This window comes from Ambystoma mexicanum, chromosome 4p (genome assembly GCF_040938575.1).
Source record: "Ambystoma mexicanum isolate Mex_15411 chromosome 4p, UKY_AmexF1_1, whole genome shotgun sequence".
Classification (NCBI taxonomy): Eukaryota; Metazoa; Chordata; class Amphibia; order Caudata; family Ambystomatidae; genus Ambystoma; species Ambystoma mexicanum.
In genome coordinates, this window is record NC_090927.1 from 681,735,622 (window position 1) to 681,757,021 (window position 21,400).

A 21,400-nucleotide genomic window follows, 5' to 3' on the forward strand; every position below is an offset into this window, starting at 1 on the left:
GAATATATAAATGAAGAATCATGAATGGAGGAGAGAGAATCCTAAGCAGAGGTGAGCCTCTCGCGTACTGACATTCCTTGAGGGGCAGTTACATGCTAGACCACAGCGCCAGTGATAGCGTGGAAGAGAAGCGAGGAAGACAAGACCCCACAAGGCCGATGCCGACAGAAGCAAAACTGCCGAATGAGAGATGGTGACGAGTGAACCGTCCTATTTGGCGTGACCATGCTGTACCCATTGGGGGGTCAGGGTCCCGAGAAACAGCACAGAGAGCAGGAGCAAACAGAAAAGATTCCTCGCTCTGAATACAAGAACCCAGGAGTCTGCCGTGCGGGCATCATTTGGAAATCAGATGCTTATGAGCCATGAACGCAGAGAAGGGAGACAAAATGTACCAGGGTTACCCAGGGTGAAGGAAGGCAAGCAGAACTCCACAAACCCCATAAACAAAAAGAAAGAGAGAAAGATGGCTACAGGAGCCTTAAAAACCCGAGACGTGTACCTGTGATTGAAATATTGAAAGCAACACAATGCTTAAGAAGCACAGAAAGCCAATGGGATCTGGGAGGCCCAAGAGAGATAAGACATTTGGGAAACTCGGAAGCAAAGGAACCTGGATGGTTCAAGAAGGTGGATCAAGACATGAAGAAAGGAACAAGAAAGTGGCTAAGGTGGTGGGAAAAGGATAAGGAACTCCTTCCTAAATGTAAAGGATGAGAGACATTTAATTTGAAGAGACTTATAACTTTTCCTGAAGAGGTTAAATTGTGTGTGAAAACTATTTCCACAGTGAGATCCTCTGAACTTTGGCCCAAGAAATCCTGAGTGTGAAGGCCATCACCTAGTCCCATGTTTATGTTGTTTTGAACATAGTTGTAGGTATAGAGAGCAGATAAGTTATGGACAGAGGACTACCTTTATTTTGTTGATGACTGACAAACACCCTTTGTTTTTCTTTATAGGGTGGGAACTCCCACAGAAAAACAGGGACAGTGGGACATGTTTGCTTTAGTTATCATTCAACACATTTGAGCTGTAATTCATAAGTTTGTCTCGTTCATCTGGTTCAACACACACCTTTTGTGATGGAAGTGATGTCATCTCTACATATACAAATCCTTGTAAGCTCTTTCGCTTCATGTACATTTTCCACGGTTGCAGATGCTCTGTTTTAGAGCCGGCACTGTAATCTTGTTTGACCTGCATCATGTCCCCAATTAAGTTTTGATTCAAACCTTATAAGGTCTGTGGTAGGCAGATGTCAGTTATTGACAGCACTTTCTCTGTGTATGGGGCTTAGAGCAGGACGACAACACAAAGGATTGTTTGCTCTGCAGTCTATTCACTCAAAGGCTGTTTTTCTGGCCCTTAGCAAGCAAGCTCTGGAGAAAGCCACAGTGGATAGGTCCACTCCTCCTAACATCCATCCAGATCCCTCTTCTCCAAAGCAACCTCCCAGATCCAAGGAGAGAGAAAAAACAAAAGGAAGAAAAAGATTTAGCATAAGTGGTCCAGCAGTGAGTCTTCCTCCTTGCATACCCATTCCTCATGATCTCAGAAGCGGAGTCACTTGTCCAGGGACCCAAGGTAAAGGTCTGAGCAAGATCAAACTGGACACCTTTGAAGGTTAGTGGTAATCCCATCATCTCTACTTCTGCTTTTTTTGTGGAGTAGGCGGCATTGCGAGCAGCAGTGTGTGATGTGTTTAGTCACCAGCTCCCTGATCTTTCCAGCAGTTAAGACTGTTGCTCCCTCATGGCATGGCACAGTCAATAGCAGCCCCGGTCGCCGCCTAGCTACATGCTATGCTGTCAGCCTACTTTATCACATCCACAGCTCTATCTCCACTGGAGCTGATGACATTACTGGCACCCCAAGATTAGTCTCCCTTTGCAGAGCCAGGGTTTCACTTTGTATTCTGCCTGACACCTGCACCTCATGGCTCAATTAGAGTCAATATTTGCAGAGAAGGTGAAGGAAGTCTGGAGCCTTCAGGAGGCTTAGGGGACTTTGGTCTCCCTGTGCAGTTCAAAGTGGACAATCCTTTTGACTCAGCTCTGCTCTATTTGGCAGAAGTGCTGAGAAAGGCGAGCAGTGGGATACCTCTGCAGACTCAGAGACGGCTGTGGAAGTGGTTTCAGCACCTAGATAAGAGGTTGATGCTTTCCAGAGCATTGTGGCCAAGGCTGTGGAGTCCTTGGAACTGATGAATCCAAGGGTGGAGGGTATGGTCCATGCTCTAGTGGACATCATGGTTTCTGAAACTTCAAAGGTCCTTTGATGGATGCAGTGATTGCTATTTGGCAAAGCTCTGCCTCATTACTGGCTATTTCCAAAATGCTCTCTCAAAAGCACTTCCTGGCTCCAATTGGTCTGCTGTAGATGTCATTGCATGTCCCACCCAGTGAGGTAGCTGGTGCTGGCCTACAGGGCTCCTAATGCCACCACAGACAAAGTCCAAAAATGTGAATGCCTGGGGCTGTACGTTTTTTGCCACTTTTAACGTGGTGTTTAGTCAATATACTACCTGCACTCTAGCCTACTATATCAGCACTTTATTGGATGTGACTACTGTAGTGACAAGGTATCCCTGACCTGATGTGGACGGTGCCTTCCATTAGATGGTTTGCGTTGGTAAGAATAAAGATTAGCTTTAAAAAGAGATGAACAGCACAGATTACATAGTGATATACATGTGATTAGGTGACATTCCTAGATGTGAAAGTTTGACCCAAATGTGTCGGCCAACCTCTTTGACATGCTGTTTGAGAGAGCAAACCTCTTCAGTGGTTACAGCAAACCAAGTTTCATTTGTCCGAATCCCTCTATGCCTGTGTTTGTCACAGATTCTATAATTGGTGGTGCAAAGGCATCGTTGCCCCCTTGCTGTGTCCCTCTGGCACAGTATTAAAGGTAAAGTTTCAGTTATTATTGACCAAAGCGGGCCTCAATGTTGGGATTATTAAGGGCGATCTTGAAGCGTTCTCAAAAAGTTAAGATGACACCAGAACAGAGGTTGTATTTTTCCATTTTGACTGGGGGGCAATTTCTGAAATGGCTAGTTAATGATTTTCCACCCATGACTCTTGTGGTTCTTTTATTGGACCTTAATCTAGTCCCTGCGTTCTGACAATATTTAGTTGTTCTCTCTAATGCTGCCTACACAGAAAGTTACACTTCTAGTGACAGTAAACTCAGCCAGAAGAGGTTCAAACTTTAGACCTTGTGTGTTTTTCCAACCTTTCTGGATTTCTCTAAACAATTGTTTAAATAGATGGTTAGGCCCTTCTTCTTTTTGAAGGAGGTCTCAGAGTTTTACTTGCTGCAAAAAATAGGTCTTCTGGTGTTTTTTAATAACTGCATCCATCTTAAATGAAGATTGGCTCCAAAGGCTGGACCCTCAGAGTGCCTTGAATTTCAACATTGCCAGAACCAAGCAGTACTGACTGAACAATCAGTTATTCATTGCATTCGCTGGCCCTCAAAAAGACAAGCTACCTTTAAATCAGTTATTTTCTAGAAAGATTTTTGTATGCTAAGAGTTGGCAAACAAAGCTACCTGAAGGCTTGAGGTTCAATTCCACCAGAGTTCAGGGAGCTAAATTGCATTGCAATGAGGGGTTCCATTGTTGGACATAGGTCAAGCAGCAAGGCAGGCATCTCTTCACCCCTTCACTAAGCACAATGAGCTTCCCCCTCTGGCTATTGAAGACACTTGATTGGAACACTCAGTGCTACAAAACCAACTGGTATCAAACTGATTTCCTCACACTATATCCTGTGTTTATGAGAATCTTTCATAGGATGAGGAACCCGTGTGAGTGTACCAAGGAGGGATTCCATTGAAAAAGCATATGCTTTCAAGTCCTGTCCATGTGGTGGAGTGATTTGTTCTTTGCCGGCTACTTGCCCTGTTGTATGTGTGGCAATCTTATTTTCCTTTCCAGCCCCACCCTACTCTCCACATGGCATTCATGAAGGTTCAGGCTGCAGAGGGTCGGGTGCAGGACCAACCCTCTGAGTAGGAGAGGTCAATCCTCTGTGCTAGGTGCCTTGGAGGGCAGATGGCCATGTGCAGAAACTCTGGGTACCACGTTCTCTGGGTTCTAGCTGGAGCGATCGAGATGTGGAGCGTGTCACCTCCCGCTGTGCATCCAGCACTTCTCTTGTGGGCCTTCTCCCTGTGGTCAATGCTCCTCTAGTTTCACCAGTGCTCTTTTGACCCTCCAGTCCTCTTCCCACCCCTCCCACCATCTTCCTCCCACCCTTCCTCCACAATCTCTGGAGCATGTGCAGAGGAAAGACATGCAGAAATTCTGAGCCTGCAGGAGCAGGGAGTGTGCCTTCCAGATAGGAGTGTTGCAACTGGAGTTTGGAGCTGGACTAGCTGATAAGTGTGGAAAAATATTAACTATTTTTGTTTATGCCTAAACACATACAAGGGTTTGTGTGTGAGAGAGAGAGTGCACGTACGTACGTACGTACGTACGTACGTACGTACGTACGTACGTACGTACGTGCGTGCGTGTGTGTGTGTTTGAGTGTATTGTGTGTGCAGGGGGAGGAACAGACATGAATTGCAATGGAGAATTGCCTCTGGTGAAAAACTGGATCATCCATCTTAATTTGAAAGCAGCACGACATATTACAGTACATTGTTTGTTGGAGGAGAACCAATTATAAAATAAGCAGATTGCATGTTTGTTTTCCGGTTAGGCAAAATCTGGAAAACTGTACTGCATTTTCCTAACTAAGGAGCTGCGTTCTTGCAAATGCCACATTTCACATGGATGAGGTAATTCTTTCCTGTGGATGTGGTGAACCAGCAACTTATAGAAACCCAGATGAACCAAGAAATGCCTCCTTGTGCTTTGCGCGTAATATTATGTCTTCAAGACCGTAATCATATGCTTTGTAAAATACCAATATTCGGTACAGCAGTATAAATAAGAATTGTCAAGGATAAATGTGGTGATTTCGTGATATAATTCAAAACCAAACAAGTGCATTGTGAGCCATACAGATTGACTTAAAATTGAGTCAATGCATTTCGGACCTTAGTCCATCATCAGGGCAGAATCAAAAGAATTTAAACAAAATAGGAGAAAAAGAGAAATAGAAACGATAAAACCATCAGTTCCAGTGCATGTCTATGTACATATATGTACACCCTACCCAATTGTTTAACAAAATGTATGCCTGTATTGGTTGCACATATCATCTAGATAACCAAAAAGTGTGTGTATCGTATTGAAGAACCAATGAACCTGTATAGAATGAATAAAGATGTGACAACATGACCTTCAACTTTCCCTGACATACCATTGATCTTAAGCCTATTTTTGTTTATTCCATTTCAGCTTAATATTCCCAGGGGTGAGATTAGGTGCAGACAGTCAGTTCAGTGATTTTCTCGATGGACTTGGTCCTGCACAACTAGTCGGTCGGCAAACACTGGCGACTCCTGCAATGGGTAAGGGATCATTATTCTTATGTGCACGAAGGACATTTGTTGAGAACTGATTTTCCTCTTCTATTGTGCCTAAATTACTTACTATAGCATGTTTTAAGAATTGAAATGTATTGTACTATATTCACTCATTTATTATATACAGTAGAGGCTTTGTTGTCTGGCAACTCATTGATATGATATGATATGGCATTTATAACACACCTATACACAAGTGTTTCAAGGCGCGATGAGGCAAGGGAGGGGAACAGAGGGAAGACAGAGACAACAATCTTACTAGGCCAGGTGACATTGAGATCACGCAACTGCAGGGAGGTGGCGAAGGGGAAAGTGCGAGGGGTAAGAGGGAGGGGAAGTGCAGTACATAGTATAAACAGGAATAAATAGAAACCATAAATAGGAACAATAAATACAGTGTGGCCATCTGGTGGCAGGTTCAAGGGTAGGTGCAGGCATCGGGTGTCAAGTGCTGGTAGGGGGCTGTAGGGATACAGAAAACAGCCCCAAAGTGCAGGGTTGCCAGAGGGGCAGTACAGGTGTGCAACTGGTGGGGAGGGGACCTGGGCCCGAGAACAGGGGGTAGCCAGGTGACCAGTGCAGTTTCAGCAAAGAGTTCAGCAGGGGAGAGGAGGAGAGAGAGCAGAGGCAAAGAGGAAGGTCTTGCGGTGCTTACGGAACCGGAGATGGTTCTCCTCAATTTTCAGAGAGGCATGGAGGCTGTTCCAGAGGGATGCCCCAGCCGAAGAAAGAGATCGACCACCAACTCGATACTTGGAGAAGTGACTGACCCTGAGAAAGTTGGAGGTGGATGAGCGAAGAGCTCGAGAAGGAAGATATTTAGGAAGAGAGAGCTGAAGGTATTGAGGCCCCATGCCCCAGAAGGCCTTGTGGACAATGCAGAGGGTTTTGAACTTAATCCTCACAGCGACTGGGAGCCAGTGCAGAGATGTCAGTCCTGGAGAGATACGATCCCTGGGCTTGAGGCCAAGGACAAGTCTCGCAGTTCTGTTCTGGATGAGTTGCAAAGGACAGAGAGTAGAGGCAGGCAGATTTAGAAAAAGGCTGTTGCAGTAGTCCAGACTAGAGAGAACCAGAGCTCTGGAGACAGTGAGCTTCTGGGGGAAGGAGAGGAAAGGAAGAATACCTCTGAGGAGGTGCATCTGGTAGTGTGACTTATTAGAGAAGTAAGAGATGTGAGGAGAGAAGGAGAGCATGGTGTCGAAGATGACCCCATGGTTCTCAGCCTCACAGGTGGGAGCAGGAAGAGGGCCAACAGAGGCCGGCCAGAGAGAGACAGGAAAGGAGGGAGCGGGTGTGCCGATGAGGAAATCTCAGCCTTACTGGCATTAAGTCAGAGATCATTGGCACACCCCACTCCCATATAGCAGACCGACAGTCAGAGATGAGAGAAGGAGAAGAGGTGGCCTAAGGGAGCCTGAAAATGAGCTGAGTGTCATCCGCATAGCACTGAAAGTTGGGGCAGAGAGCGGCAATGCGGTAGGCAAGAAGTGCCAGGTATTGGTTGAAATGCCAGGGAGAGAGGTTAGACCCCTGGGTAACACCACAGGTAGAGATAGAGATAGAGGAGAGGAAGGACCCAAGTTGGTTCTGGGAGGGTCGATCGGAGAGGAAAGAAGTCAGCCAAGCCAGGGCCTGACCGGTTATACTCAGGTTATCACGGAGACGGTTGAGCAGGATGGCATGGTTCACTGTGTCAAAGGCAGAAGAGAGATCAAGTGAGATGAGGCCACAGGGTGTTGGAATCAAGGTTGGAGAGCAGGTATTCACAAATGTTCAGGAGAGCAGTTTCCGTGCTTCTGGCAATTCTGAAGCCAGACTGATGGTCATTGAGACAGCCAACAGATTCAGTGTGGAGATTTAGCTGGGAGATGGGCAGATTTTCCAGGAGTTTTCCCAGGAAAGGAGTGATTCTATTCTATTCTAATGATACCCATTAACCGTAACACTCTTTACTGACATCTCCTATTGCCAGTAACAGTACTGCTCTGGTGAAGGATATGCTGGATAACAAAGATTTGAGACCGGTTAACACGTTTCTGGATGACAGTGTGTCGATAAACAGAGCAAACATCCAGGTAGCTTTGCTTTATGGCCTTTCTTCTTGGTATTCTGGCTCTCTGACACCCAGATAACGGACATTCAGTTATGTGGCATATTTTATTATCCGGCAGTATTACATTTCCTTTGGTACCAGATAACTGAACATTTAATGTAATATGATTTGTGTCATACTATAATGAAATAGGGACTGTTGTTCCATTGAGAAGGAGAGGTTATGAGCCATGAGGAACTGGATAACAAATGATTGAACACTTTAGACCCATTGCACAATAAAAGTAGATTCCTGAGGCTATATAGTCCTTTTTTCAGTGGTCCCCATCGTTAGGGAAGGACTTTAAGTATCTCTTTTGCCTCTGAGACAGAAGAGACAAACACCTGCTGGTACTACTTTGCCAGTATTTTGTTGCTGCATTGGTAGACTGAGCACCAGCCATGTTGCTCAAGTTCTGGAGAATGGATTATTAAACAGCTCGAGATTGCTCATGAAATACATGTACATTTATATCTACAAGAAGAAAATAGAAGGGGAATACATTAAAGCCCGTCCTAAATGTTTCATGTTGGTTGTCCAATTTTCTTATCTACTTTGTAATGCATACATACCATGACATCAATCAAAGTGATTCTTCTGAATCCCATCTTTGTCTCTTCCTCAAAGATGTTTTTGATAATGGACCAGTGTATGATAAAGAAAAAACAAGACTCTCCTTCACTGTCATATGACAAACCTAGGCAAGCTAGTGTAAAACTAGATGCCGAATCTTCTTCTGTTGATAGAATGAAATCCCCTAGTGTCTAGTGTAAAAGATTAATTGCCTTACACATACCAGCATTTCCCACATTGCAAAAGGTGTGGTACATTCAATTGTTTCAGGTTCATCCCAAAGGATTCCTCCAACAATGCATTGAATACCATGTATGTTTTTAATGCATAATATCCACTGACTCCCTTTTTCTATCATTTGACCTTTTCTGGCTTAGCTGTAATATACATATCCTCTGTTGTTTTAGACATTCAGTGATAGAGACTGCTGGTCAAATTAGGGTTGCGCCAGTCAGAGTTTCCTTTTGCTCATTTGTTACATCTCTTGCACCAGCATCATTGATAAACTATCCGCAAACCAGCGGCATTGGTGTCTGATTCAAATCAATGCGTACCAATTTAGTCACTACCTTTAGCCCTTTAATCCCTGATTTATAAAATCCCTTTGCTCCATAGCTTGGACCCCCTTTGCCCATACTCCATCGATATCAGCATCATCTATGCATGAACCAAAAAACTGCTATTCTAAGCCTAGCAAAATCCTAAAGAGAAGTCCTTGAACATGCGTGAGAATGCTTACACCTTGCCACATTCTCCTACTGCAAGCATTGACTTCCCTTTCCCAGTCCTTTTCCGCGAAGTGCGTTTGGTCGCTGAGTGGCTGGGCTGTGCATCAGTTGTGTTGTGCATTTATTTGTCTGTGGACATTTCTGCTACTTGTCGACTGTAAATTGGTCGAAAACCAAATGGTCGAATTTTTATTTTTATTTATATATGTATTTTTTTGGTTTTCGTTTAGGGAAAAAAAGGGTTTTTTAGAAAAAAAGGAGGTTGGGGGGGACTCCCCTCCCCCCCCAAAAAAAGGGGTGAAAATAAAAAAATAAAAAATATGACCATTTGGCTTTCGACCAAATTGGTTCGACCATTTGTCCAGTCGACCACATTTTTTCGACCAAATGTCTGGCAACCGACATTTCTATTGTAATTCGTTCTATTAGGCTGACTTCACGATTCATCTCGTTTACTTTATACACAACATTTTTGAATTAATAGAATATAATTCAGTAAGAGAGTCACCTGCTTCTCGCCTGGTTTGAAGCTGATGCACTCATGTCATGCTTTCAGTGGATTGGTCCAGAAATCCATTGAATTTAATATGCCCTGTACGAAAGATTTGCAAATAGGACATTTAGGCTCACCAAATAGTAAGATTACTTCAACAGGTGCATGCATGAGGCCTTTGGGCCTCATTACGAGGTAGGAGGTAGCCATGGCGCTATTAGCGCCATGGCTACCCCCTTACCTCATTCTGGGTCCGTGTTCCCGGAATAGGGCCTTACCGGGTCACTCCGACCTTGGAGGACCCGGTAAGTCCCCATTCCGGGAACCATTCCCCATTTCCATTCGAGCCCCCATAGGGCTCAATGGGAATGGGGATGGAGCTAATAACGGGCCCGCTATTAGCGGGCCGGTTATTAGCTCTGAAGTCCCTTAATGGGTCCCTTCCATAACGCCTAGCAAAACCAAGCGTTGAGGAAGGGACCCACTAAGGGACCTCGGAATAGGGTGGTAAGGGATTACCGGCACCGGTGCCCTTACCGGTGCCAGTAATCCCTTACCGCCCACCTCGTAATGAGGCCCTATGACTTTGCCATTCAAAAGGAGACTTCAAGAAACAGGTAAAGCCTTAAATATCACCCAAAGGGACTTCAGTGTTCACAAACTATGGTGCCACATTGAACATCAGACAGCTTTCTGAGTCTGCATACCAACATCTAATGTGCCACTGCCACCATAGGGGACGGAAGTACCTGTCAATAGGACTAACACAATGAATGGTTTTGAGGTGATGTCAAGGCATCACATTTCTTGAACTGAGGCAGCTTGGTATTCTTCAGAGAAGGTGCACTTTCTGGATGAAGCGCATCGCTCCTCACATAAGTCATTCTTTTCTGTACTGTAATATATCATCAAAATGACGATACAAGAAAAGCAAATTCTGGAGCAGGGAGTGGTACTAAGCCTACTCAGAGCATTGACAAAACTCCAAAAGGTTTTAAGGTAAAGGGGATAAACTATTCAAGTTCATCAACATTTGATACTTTGAGGAAGAAAACATCACAACCTTTAACCGAAACCACTTTCCCCCCTCCACAACTCTTTAGTATGAAACCCACTCATTTAAATAGCTCAATTCTTTAGGCATTGTTTTTCAGACCCACCTGAACGGCCTGTGACTTATTGTATACTAGACTTTAAAGAGCGAGGCTTCCTTCCTCTTATGAAATATCTCACTGACAGTTTGATGGAGCCGGTTATCACAGAAATTGCAAGGCATAGCTGAGGAATGTCAGTTAATTCAGGTTTTTGCCTGTATTTCATTGGTCTATGAGGCCATAGTACACATAGAACTAACTGCCTTTAACTCCACTTCAAGTGTGTTAATACTAGCACAGATATGCTCCATTTGGTCTCTGTGGTTTTGAGGCCAGTGTCTACATAACTTTCTCCCATCATCATGCAGCCTTTATTAGATAATTGAGTCCCATGCACATACGTGTGTGCCAAGTCCTCAGCCTATTTACTCAAACACAGTTATTGGAGACCTTATGCAAGTTCATGACACCAGACATTTGTCAGGCTATTTGAAAAGCTTCATTAAAAATGTTTCTCCACCTCCTCTTCATCACCTGCTCATAGGATTGTTCCAGTTCAACAATTGGTGGTTGTTCAGGCAACTAGATGCCTTAATTGACACTTTTGTGTTTCACTACTTCACCATGCACAGCCAGGATCCACTACCGGATCCATCTCCAGCTTGACCTGTTGCATGGTGACCAAGCAGTGCCACCTTTGTCTGTAAGTGATTATCATAAACTCGGAACTAGAATGGACAATGGCCTCTGTGTCGCCAATTGTTCACAAAAATCTGAAGAGAAGCTATTCTAACAAGTGGTTTACTAAGGACCTAGCTCTGATAAAAAGACAAGGCAGAGGACTGGAGCATAGACTACCAAATTGAAATCTGCCATGGAAAAAGTTAATGGACATGAATAGCTGCAACATAATCCTGACCAAAACATGGCAGTTACTCTGTCATTTTTGTTTGAAGGCAAAATAAAAAAAGAATCTCAGCATCAAGATCCAGAACAGATCAACTACTTGCTGCAACAGCGATCCTTCTTGTGCTAACATTGCCATTAATTTTGGCCTCATCCCATATATTGAAATGATCTGCTTATCGAAAGGCATGAATGCAAATACTGTTCAGAGCAACTAGGCCTAGCTTGTGTTATGAAGAATCATATTTCCAAACTGAAAGCCACTATCCCTCCTTAGTAATCTGCATTAGCTAATTGTTGCGTTATTACAAACCTTTTATTAATATTACAATTATAGAAGGAATAGTATGAGACAATCTCTAAAGTAAAGGAAGCAGTTATCATGATAACTCAACAGGCAATGAGGTTTCAGATCTGCAAGGATCACAGAATTAGAACTCGTGGAGAGAGGGTTGACTGAATGCTCTAGATTATTACCAATAATGGTCCTAATCCTTTTGGATCTGCTGGCTGCTTACTACATGTTAGCCCAAGCAATCCTCATAGACCATTTGCATCACTTGATGGGGTTGGGAGCTACCACCCTCAACTGATTTGCTTTCTACTTTTTGGACAGAACATCTGAAACTAAAATGGATCATTTCAGAATCTCCACCTACACATATGGGTTTACCCACGGGTCAGCCCTATTTCCCTGGCTGTACAAGGATTATATTAGATCCTTTGATGCTTTTGTCTAAACATGTACTCCCTCCTTTTAACGACTTGTTGATAATACTCAGCGAGTGTGCCAACTTTATAGATGCCCAGAGAAAACCTAACATAGACTGCCTTAAAAACATCCACAACTGGAAGTTAGTCAATAAAATATGTCTGCTTGGATGAAAATCCGAAATACTGACTGACCATTAATATGGCTTGACTTCTCAGGCACTCCACCAGCACAATCACACACAAAAGATTTAAGCATAGTTTTTGAATCCCACAAAATCACTACCCCTTTTGTTAAAGACCACAGAAAGCCTTGCTTGCAGTTGCCCACTATAGAAAGGTTTCCCACTTTCATAAGTGTCCCACATCATTGAAGTGGTGAGCTTATTTGTCCTATGCCAATGGGATTTTGGAAATTGAGTTTAGACCTTCCAAAGTAAACTGCCAACTTCTGAAGTGGAAAATAAAACAGCAAGAATGCCACTTCACTAGCTCCCCATTGAGCTACGGGTTTGTTTCAAAGCCCTGTATATGACACACTGAATTGTGTGTTGTTGTTAAAATGTTTTACTCTTATTATTAATTCCAATTACTTGCATGTCGTTTAGGGGTGGGTGTTTGTCAGGTTTATTTTTCAAATATTTTTCATGGAGGCCTATAATGACTTACGGCTTGTCAGTGCTCTGCAGGTTTCTTTTATTGTAAGGCGGGAATGACTAAAAATGAGATGGCAAAAGTCAGGCAAAAGATGGCAAATGTGTTTTTTCATTGGAGGAGAACAATGTTTTTATTTTTAAATATGTTATTCTGATAAGTGTTACACTCTTTTTGCTTTAAAGATAACATTTTAAATATGCTATTAAAGTAGTTCTGTCAAAGAAACTAAATTTGTCTGACCATTTCACAGCAATGTTTATGTGATTATTATTTAGTATCTACTCAAAGAGCTGAGATGCCATTATACACTCTATGTTAAATATGGTTAGACAATGTAATTTGTCATACTTCTTTCACAAAATAATTGCAGATGGTCTTACGTCTGTCAAGCGTGTGTTCCATTCCTGGCATGTGTTACAGTTAAATAGAAGATTGATCTGGGCCTCTTGGTTCATAATTCTACACCTTCCGGAGATGCAATAAATGTAGTATGCTTATATATCTCTGTATTCAACAAAATGAATCATGCAGTAGTGCAAATGGAACAAAAGCTCTACAATGTGGAAACCGGAGTCCTATTTTCTTTGCAGGTGACATTCAGATTGGAATGGTAGATAAGAAAGGTCAGCTAGAAGTGGAAGTCATTAGAGCCCGGGGTCTCATACAGAAGCCAGGTTCCAAATCAACTCCAGGTGAGTAAAGGCTTGATGCAAGATTTGACTATAAGTTGGAACTGGTAGAGTTAAAAGACATTTATTGATATATTAGACTTTGGGCATGTGAAGCTGTAACATATCCACTTTGTAGATAAAACATCAACACTGCCGCTAACCTTTCCTTTGCCAGCATTGCTTTATCCTTCAGTTACTTTGACAGTGTACGCATAACATTAAAGTGACTAATGCTTCCCCATATTTTTAATTCCACGCCTAACACACTCACCCCAACCCTGCCACCCAGCTTCATACTTATTATATTGATTAAAGATGGTCTCACCTCCAAATGCCCCCTTTCCTTCTCTCCCCACCTCTGTTTCTGAAGAAAACTGATAGTATATAAGCTCCCATACTCACTTCCTAACAAATACCTCCTACCATCCTCAACTGAAACCCTTGCCCCTTCTCTCCCACTCCACCCAATAAATGTTTTTCCTTCCCTTCTCACAACTTTGCAACCTCTCATCCTGGCCAACTATATTCACTTGACTACTTCCTTGCCTGCTGTTTTCTATTATCTCTCCAGTGACTCAAATTCAGGCTACAAAATGTCTCAGCTGCTACAAACATTCATTTTAAATGTATGGTTTTAAAATGTCTTGAAATGTTTACAACTTTATTAGGTTGTCCTTTCACCTTGTTGGAAAATGTTGTGAATTTTGCCAAGTTGAGAGCTCTGATTTTTGGAGTTCTCAAATTAACTACAAGGGGGCCATTGTCTATGTGTCAGTAGTGATTAAAATATGTAAAAACCTGGCATTGCTATTTAGAAAGCTTACATTGATTGAGTGTCATTATCTAGGGTTAAGGAGTCTGGCCGGCATTGTTTGCAAGGTCTCATTCTGACAGAGGAAATGGAACCAACTATAGCATCCCTATAGCTTAATTATGTTTCAGGCCCGGATGGATTACTCCTCTCTTTTAGGGGACATTTAAGATGGCCCATTTAGATCAACTACCAGTCTTGTTCAACTCATTCTTCAATTCAGTTACCCTCACCTCCTCAATGTGGAATATGATTTTAAAGCCTTTTAGGTGGCTCTGGATTGTGGTCATACCTCCCTATCACCCTACTCAATGGAGGCACAACACTTTGTTCAGTGGTCTTTGCTAACTATTTGATGACAGTTCTCCCCTTTCTCATAGAGCCTGATAATACAGGCTTTATTTTACAGTGGAAAGCTCATAAAACAGATTTTTGACTGGATCGGAAGAGGTTCAATCTTGAGTGAGTCTATGGGGATCCCAGCCTTGGATACCAACAAGTCCTCTGATAGAGTTGATTGGGCCTTCACTTTTGAATTCCTTTGAGATTTTGGCTTCAACCTGTCATGTTTGTGCTTCATCTATGCCAATGTTCATAATCCCTTACTTAAACCTGGTTTCATGGGAGAAATGGGGCAAGGCTGCCGAGTCCCCCTGTATCCATCTCCAGGGGGACTTTGGAGGTCTGCACCCTTTCTCCCCAAATGTTCCACTTGTCAATGGAGCCCTTTGCCAATAGACTAAGACTGAGAGGTGACCATCAGAAGATATTAGTGGCCAGGGAAGATCACCAAGTAGCCCAACATGCTGACAATGTGGTGTCACAATATATTATACGGCACAAGCAAGTCATGGATCTCCTTCCCCTACAATGAACGTGGCGCACTATATAACACTTTTTATTAGTACAACTAAGATTCTTTTTTATTAGTACAACTAAGATTCTTTTTAAGGAGGCCTCCAAACCGCCTCGCACCCAACCTCCACCTGCACCCCTTGTCACAATAGATCAGGAACCAGGCCGGTGTGTTGTCCATGAATATTTTCATTTAGATTGGAAGATTTGATAAACAGTTACAATGACCACCCGGGGGCAGCGATGCAAACCTCAGATTATTCTTAGTCAAAGGGCACACTAAGACAACTCAAACATGTATGGCACGGAGGTGTACTTTACTGATTTCACCACTACAATCAACAATTCACATGAATTCAACCCACAGGAAAGTGCATGCGCACACACAAGATTCTTGATGATTTCACCAGGTTAACAGCAGATTTTAAATGAGGTTTCCAGACACAATATGGGAACAGCAATGAATGGGACAATTCGGTTTCTACACCAGGTAAATATGTTTTTACTTTATGAGGGCAGTTGCTAAACTGCTATGGGACAGCACACAAGGGCACTTCGTGCTGCTTGCATTTAGGAGACAAATAGGGCTTCAAAACAGACTAGCCAGCACACAATAGGAAACTAAATTTGTATACATGCAGCATATGAAAAAATAAAAGGGAATGTAATTGTAAATCCGGTCTCAGAAGACAGTAGGTGAAGAGGGATAGACCAGGAAAAAACGGTTTTAAAAGGTTAAGCGTCATTTTTAGAGAAACGAAAATGTAAATCACACTAGTTTGTCTAAGCCTGTGAATGGAAGGCAAGCTCTAGGCAATGGAAAGAGAAGGAAATGCAATTCAAAATCCGTGATCAAAAGATGGTAGGGGAAGATGGATAGATTTGGGAAAATGATTTTCAAAAGATGAAGCAACATTTTTAGAGAAACGAAAATATACAAGACTCTTGTTTTTCCAAGGCTGCAAATGACAGGCAGGCTTTAATCGATGGGGAATTCACATCGGAAAATTGGTTTTCAGTTAAAATGAAAGAGGCAACTAACAGGTAGGCTTTGGGCCAAGGGATTACTCACAACAGGAACAACAGTTTGGATTTAATATGACAGATGCAAATGGGAATTCCTTTTTAAAACACCATTTAACACATGGAAGAATTGGTTGTTCAGCTCTTAATGAAATTACTTCTTAAGGAACACTTTATACTTAAAATGACTCGCAAGACACAGAGAAGAGAGAGTTAGTTTCGAATTCTAACTTTCCCTATCCCGTCAAGTAATGTGGGAATTAATTGATTTAATGAGCAAAATATACTAGGGATCTACACAAACACTGGAGATTCTTCAATGGCAAATGACTGAAATGCACGGACATACAACGGATTCTTCAACAAGAAAATGACTTAAATATGCAGGCAACCAAAAGACTTTCCAAGTGGAAAAGGACAACAATCAACAGGCAAATGAGAGATGATTTTGTTCAGCAGAAAAAAATGACTTAAATACATGGGTCAACAAAGGATTTGTCAAAATGACTGCATTTTGCAAACACATAAGATAGGGGATTTTTCCATTGGGAAGCTAATGGTAGTGCTAAAGAAGATAGGGCTTGTTTAATCTATTGCTGGGGATGTCTATACTTACAAGAGCGGGCTGCATGGGGCACCAGGAAGCATCAGAGCCTCACTGCTGGGACAGCAGACGTCAGTCAAGGATGGTCTCTGTCCACCAAAGGGTCCCAAGTCAGCTTACCTCAGCTTCTGGCTTCACTGCAAGATCTAGGCCTCGCTCTGCAAGGATGGTTCCAATTTTGGCAGCTGCACACCTCAAGATTTGGAAGAGTCCTCATTTGAGGCAGAGTGACCTATTTATAAGCCAAATGACATCACTGATGTCTCATCTTTCTCGCAGAATGGATTGGACAATTTTCAGAGGTTCTCTCCCATCCGCCGGCCGATAGGTCCAGAGAATGGGGGAGTGTTTTGAGAAGCCAGGAGAGGATACCGCATCATCATATGACTGGACAGTGGGCAGGGTCTGGATTTTGCACATGGAAATCTCACTGCATGTCAAATGGCCTTTCTCATCATATTTGGACACATATGACAGCATTATTAGACAATATGGGGGGTCATTACAAGTGCGGCGGTAAGGGGTTAACAGCACCAGTAAGGATGCCGGTGCCGTTAACCCCTTACCACTGCATTACGAGGTTCCCTCGCAGGACCCGCTCAGAACGTCTGGTCAGACCAGACTTCCTTTGCGGGTCCCGCAAGGGGACCAGGGAGCTAATAACGGGCCCGTTATTAACGGGCCCGTTATTAGCTCCCTCCCCATTCCCAATGGTAATGGGGATAGGTATTTTGAATGGGGACTTACCGGGTCCTCCAAGGTTTGAATGACCCCGTAAGTCCCCATTCAAGAAACTTGGACCTGGACACGACTTTGGAGGCAGCCATGGCACTAATAGCACCATGGCTACCTCCAAACTCATAATGACCCCCAATATTATTTTGTGAATCAAATGATCCTACCTAGAAGTTTGTAGGTTATTCTATGGCAGAGTTACGGTTTTTCCTCATTTTCTCCCCAACGATATTCATGAATAATGTGGCGCTCGGTGGGCAGAATGTTGATCACCTCTTTCATGTTTCCTCAATTGTTCATATTTCTCAGTCACACCAGGAATGACCCACAATATTTTCGTAAATAACTTGGGTGGTGTAGGTGTCACAAAAATTGTTTTCAGCTCACCAAAAGCAGCTCACTAACAGCTTTTCATAAATATGCACATGGATAGTGTACAATTAATATTTCCCAAGTTATTGCATACACGCCATATCTCTCATTCTGTGCAATGGTTGTGAAACCCCTCATTATTCTGACCCTCTCCTTTGGGATCTGGTTTTTGGGCTCTCACGTCAAGAGGGAGGCTTTTGTTTAGAGTAGCCCATAGCTTCAAAGACTAATGACCAGGTTTATGACGGCCTAAGTGGTTTTAGCAATAAAACCTGGGGGATTCCTCAACTCATCCCCCTGGAAACTGAGCTTTAAAATCTAGGAATTGAAACTAGAAACCCAGTTTTGAGGCCTATCTCTGCTGACTAGCATTTTACTTTTAACCAACCTTAGCAAATGCACACAATCTGAACATGTAACCGTTGCAACAGTACTTTCCTGCAAATAGTGATTACAGAAGGGCAACAATATATTTAAAGACTTTGGCTGTACTTTTGAATACCTAAAGTGTTGATTTTGAAGACACAATTGCAATGTCACTGGGGCCAGTTTTAGCCATAAAACCTTTAATTCTGCTGTAATTTCCCATCTCCTAGTAGATTCTGAGAATTCGTGTTTCCTCTTGTGATGGGCTCATGATGAACAAACTTTAGTTCCTTTATTACATATGTTGCACACATTTTAAGGAGCATGTCTTTAATATAAAGGGAAAATCAGATTTTTCATGCAATGATTTCTTGTCATAGTGAAAAGCTCCATTCTGCTGTGCAGGCTTGCACACAATCTGGGCATTTTTATTTTCATGCTGGATGCTGACATTTCTGACAATAAGGCCACATTTTTCTCAGACCTTTTTCAACTGTTTTCTTGTGTTTTTCCCTTTGGTAGGGCAATTAACCTTTTTAGGCATCTCCAAGTTTTGATGCCTAAATTCACTCCTTTTCGGTTGGCTAAGAGCCTCATTTTGCACCTTACTCCAGTGCAGGCCTTGCCCCCCCACTGACTGTTGCCTGTAGTTATGGCATTTTGGGCTATTTCACCCCACAAATTGCCCCCTCCTAGCTCTTTGGTAAATTTTATTCAGAGAGAAGAGCTAGGAGAGAGTGGGGTGTTCATTTTATGATGGCCTGGGTTCGTCGCAGGGATCTCCTTTAGAGCACGCCTGCTCCTGGGTGTATTCCAGGAGTCTCCTTCAGAGCGCATTTGCTCTATTCCTGGTCCTGATGGAGTGGTGCACTTGTTTGCTCCCACTCGCTTCGGATTTAGATTTTTCCATTAGGTTGTGTGTCCTGGCCCTCTCGCCGTACGGCGGGTCTGCTCTGGCCTGTAGAGGCATGGCGTTAATTGATCTAATAAGAAGAACGGAACGATTAAAGATTTCATTAAATACCATTTTCCCAAGTAGGGACGTGAAAACAAACAACAAAACATCAGGAGAGACACATACAAGCTACACATGGCAAGCACACATTTTTCTTGCATAGGCTTTGTCAGCATACATTTTGTGTTTACATATCCATCACAAATACATATTTCAAAATAAGAATAATTGTTCTAATCCCTGTCAATGTATTATTTTCTCCATCTAGGTTCCAGTGTCTTACCTTTACCCCTCAGAGGATTCCTGGGTTCTACCCTCACTGGGTTCTTTAATCAGCCACAAGTCCTTCTCTCTTAATTTTTAGGGGGATGATGAATTTACCGACCAGTCCTGGGATGGTGATCTCTTCTACAGTTTGAATTTCAACTGCATTCAGCGGCAATTGAGCTGACCGAAATGCGTTTTTAGGATTGTCAAAGCCCAGGGGGTTACCCCCCAGTCGGGACCAGACTTTGCAATTAATTAAGTCCAAATTAATTGCAAACCGATTGAGAATGTCGCTGCCTAAGTAGACGGCAGAGGGGACATCTCGCACAACCCCACAATTATGCTCTATGCTTTTATCACCAATGGACATTTTTAGCATGCACCTGCTAAGCAGGAGATGTCTAGAGTTGGGAGTTTCCCGGTCCATTTCCCACTTATCAATCAACTTAAATGAAGGAATGGTCTGATCTTTTGGGAGTTTCGTGAATAACGCTTCGCAATGAAGCTTTTTACATTATTCAGGCATACTCTAGCGAGAACAGGCTCCCTCTCATTTACCTGACTGGGGAGGAACAGCTATTCACCCTTTTTCTGAATATCAGCTAAACTTTGGGCTGGTTTTTCATCACCTTTCATCATGGGATTTGGGTTTTCTTCAAATTGTGGATCAGTATAGCATTTCAGGGTATGCCCTTCCAGTGTGGAACGCCACTTGAAACTGGGAGAAAGGTTGATTTTCAGAAATGGAAAAGGGTTTCCATCATCAGTTTGTTCTCCTGCAGAGATTACAGTGATGTCGGGAATTTGATTTGTTCCTAAAGTGGAACTCAATTTTGTCAGACTGCTGCTCAACCATATGGCATGTGCCATTTAGACTTACATAGTTGGGGCTCTGTTTTAGTTTTATTGGCCGGTGAGTCTGGGTCCAGAGGACCTTGTTCACACAGTCTATTAGGGGTGACAACCTCCGAAGGAGGTCAGTGCCTAGGACACAGGGTGTGCCCTCTGGGGTGATGACTGTGACTGGGTGTTTCACCTCGCCAAATTTTGATCTCCAGATCTGCAGTCCCCTCGATGGGAATGTAATTTCCATCGAAGTTCTGGAGTTGTCCAGGAAGACGTGCGTGGGGAATTAGGTGACTCTCCCCCTTCCTGAATTGATTTGATCAAATGCCTTTTTGGATAGAAGGGTGCCTTGGGATCCTGTATCCACCAGCGCTGAATATGCACAGTGGCCTTGTTCCTGATGGGGGCATAAAACATGCCTTCTTTTTCCTCCAGGGGGCAAAGGAAATGTGCATTTTGGGCCAGTTGGGCGGTTAATTTGTTAATTTCTTTATTTTTAACTCTGACACTGTGTGATCGTGGGCAATGTGAAGAAAATGTGGAATCCTGAGATTTGGGGGATTTGGGAATCCACTTTTTCCCCTGATTCTGTGCTGTCCCCATTTTCCTGGAGACAGTCACTCGAACCGGTTTGGGAGGAGGATCCCTCATTGATTTCTTAGTCGTTGGGGTGACATTTTTGGGGTCCAAGAATTTGTGGTTCTGGGTCAGTCCCCATACTTACCCAGTCTATGTTAGGGTCTTTTGGGACCCATTTTTCTTTGCAAGGAATCTCCCTGTCCTTGAAACAGAAGACTCTTCCCTGAATCCTCCAGGAATTCTTCCCCTTCAAACTGGAAGACGCTGACTTTCTCCACAAAATGTGTCTTCTTGATCACTTGGTTTCCCCTACTTACACTCAGTTCCCTAGGTTGCAGTTTTTCGGGGGTAGGAGATTTGGGCTCAGGTTCAGAGGTTTCTAGGGGCTTTTCATGGGTGAGGAAGAAAGCTTCCTCTAGGGATTTGCATGCGCCTTACCCCAGGACCTCCTCCACTGGAACCTGTTGGTTGTCAAGGTTTTCTCCCTGTCATTGCTCCATGGTATCAGACCCTGGGTCTGGTTTTACCAGCCGGCCTTAGTGGGACCCGCTAAGGGACCTCGGAATGCGGC

The 21,400-nt window shown here is 43.2% G+C and overlaps 1 protein-coding gene across 19 annotated transcripts in view; it reads left to right on the forward strand.

The window, feature by feature from the left end:
* Positions 1-21,400, forward strand: part of RIMS1 (regulating synaptic membrane exocytosis 1) — a 1,643,460-nt gene that overhangs the window by 1,593,871 nt on the left and 28,189 nt on the right. For all 19 annotated transcript variants that reach the window (XM_069606225.1, XM_069606227.1, XM_069606239.1 and 16 more), the window contains 2 exons: positions 5,361-5,473; positions 13,336-13,437. In XM_069606225.1, coding sequence (XP_069462326.1) covers positions 5,361-5,473; positions 13,336-13,437 — 215 coding nt within the window. The remainder of the gene's footprint in view (positions 1-5,360; positions 5,474-13,335; positions 13,438-21,400) is intronic.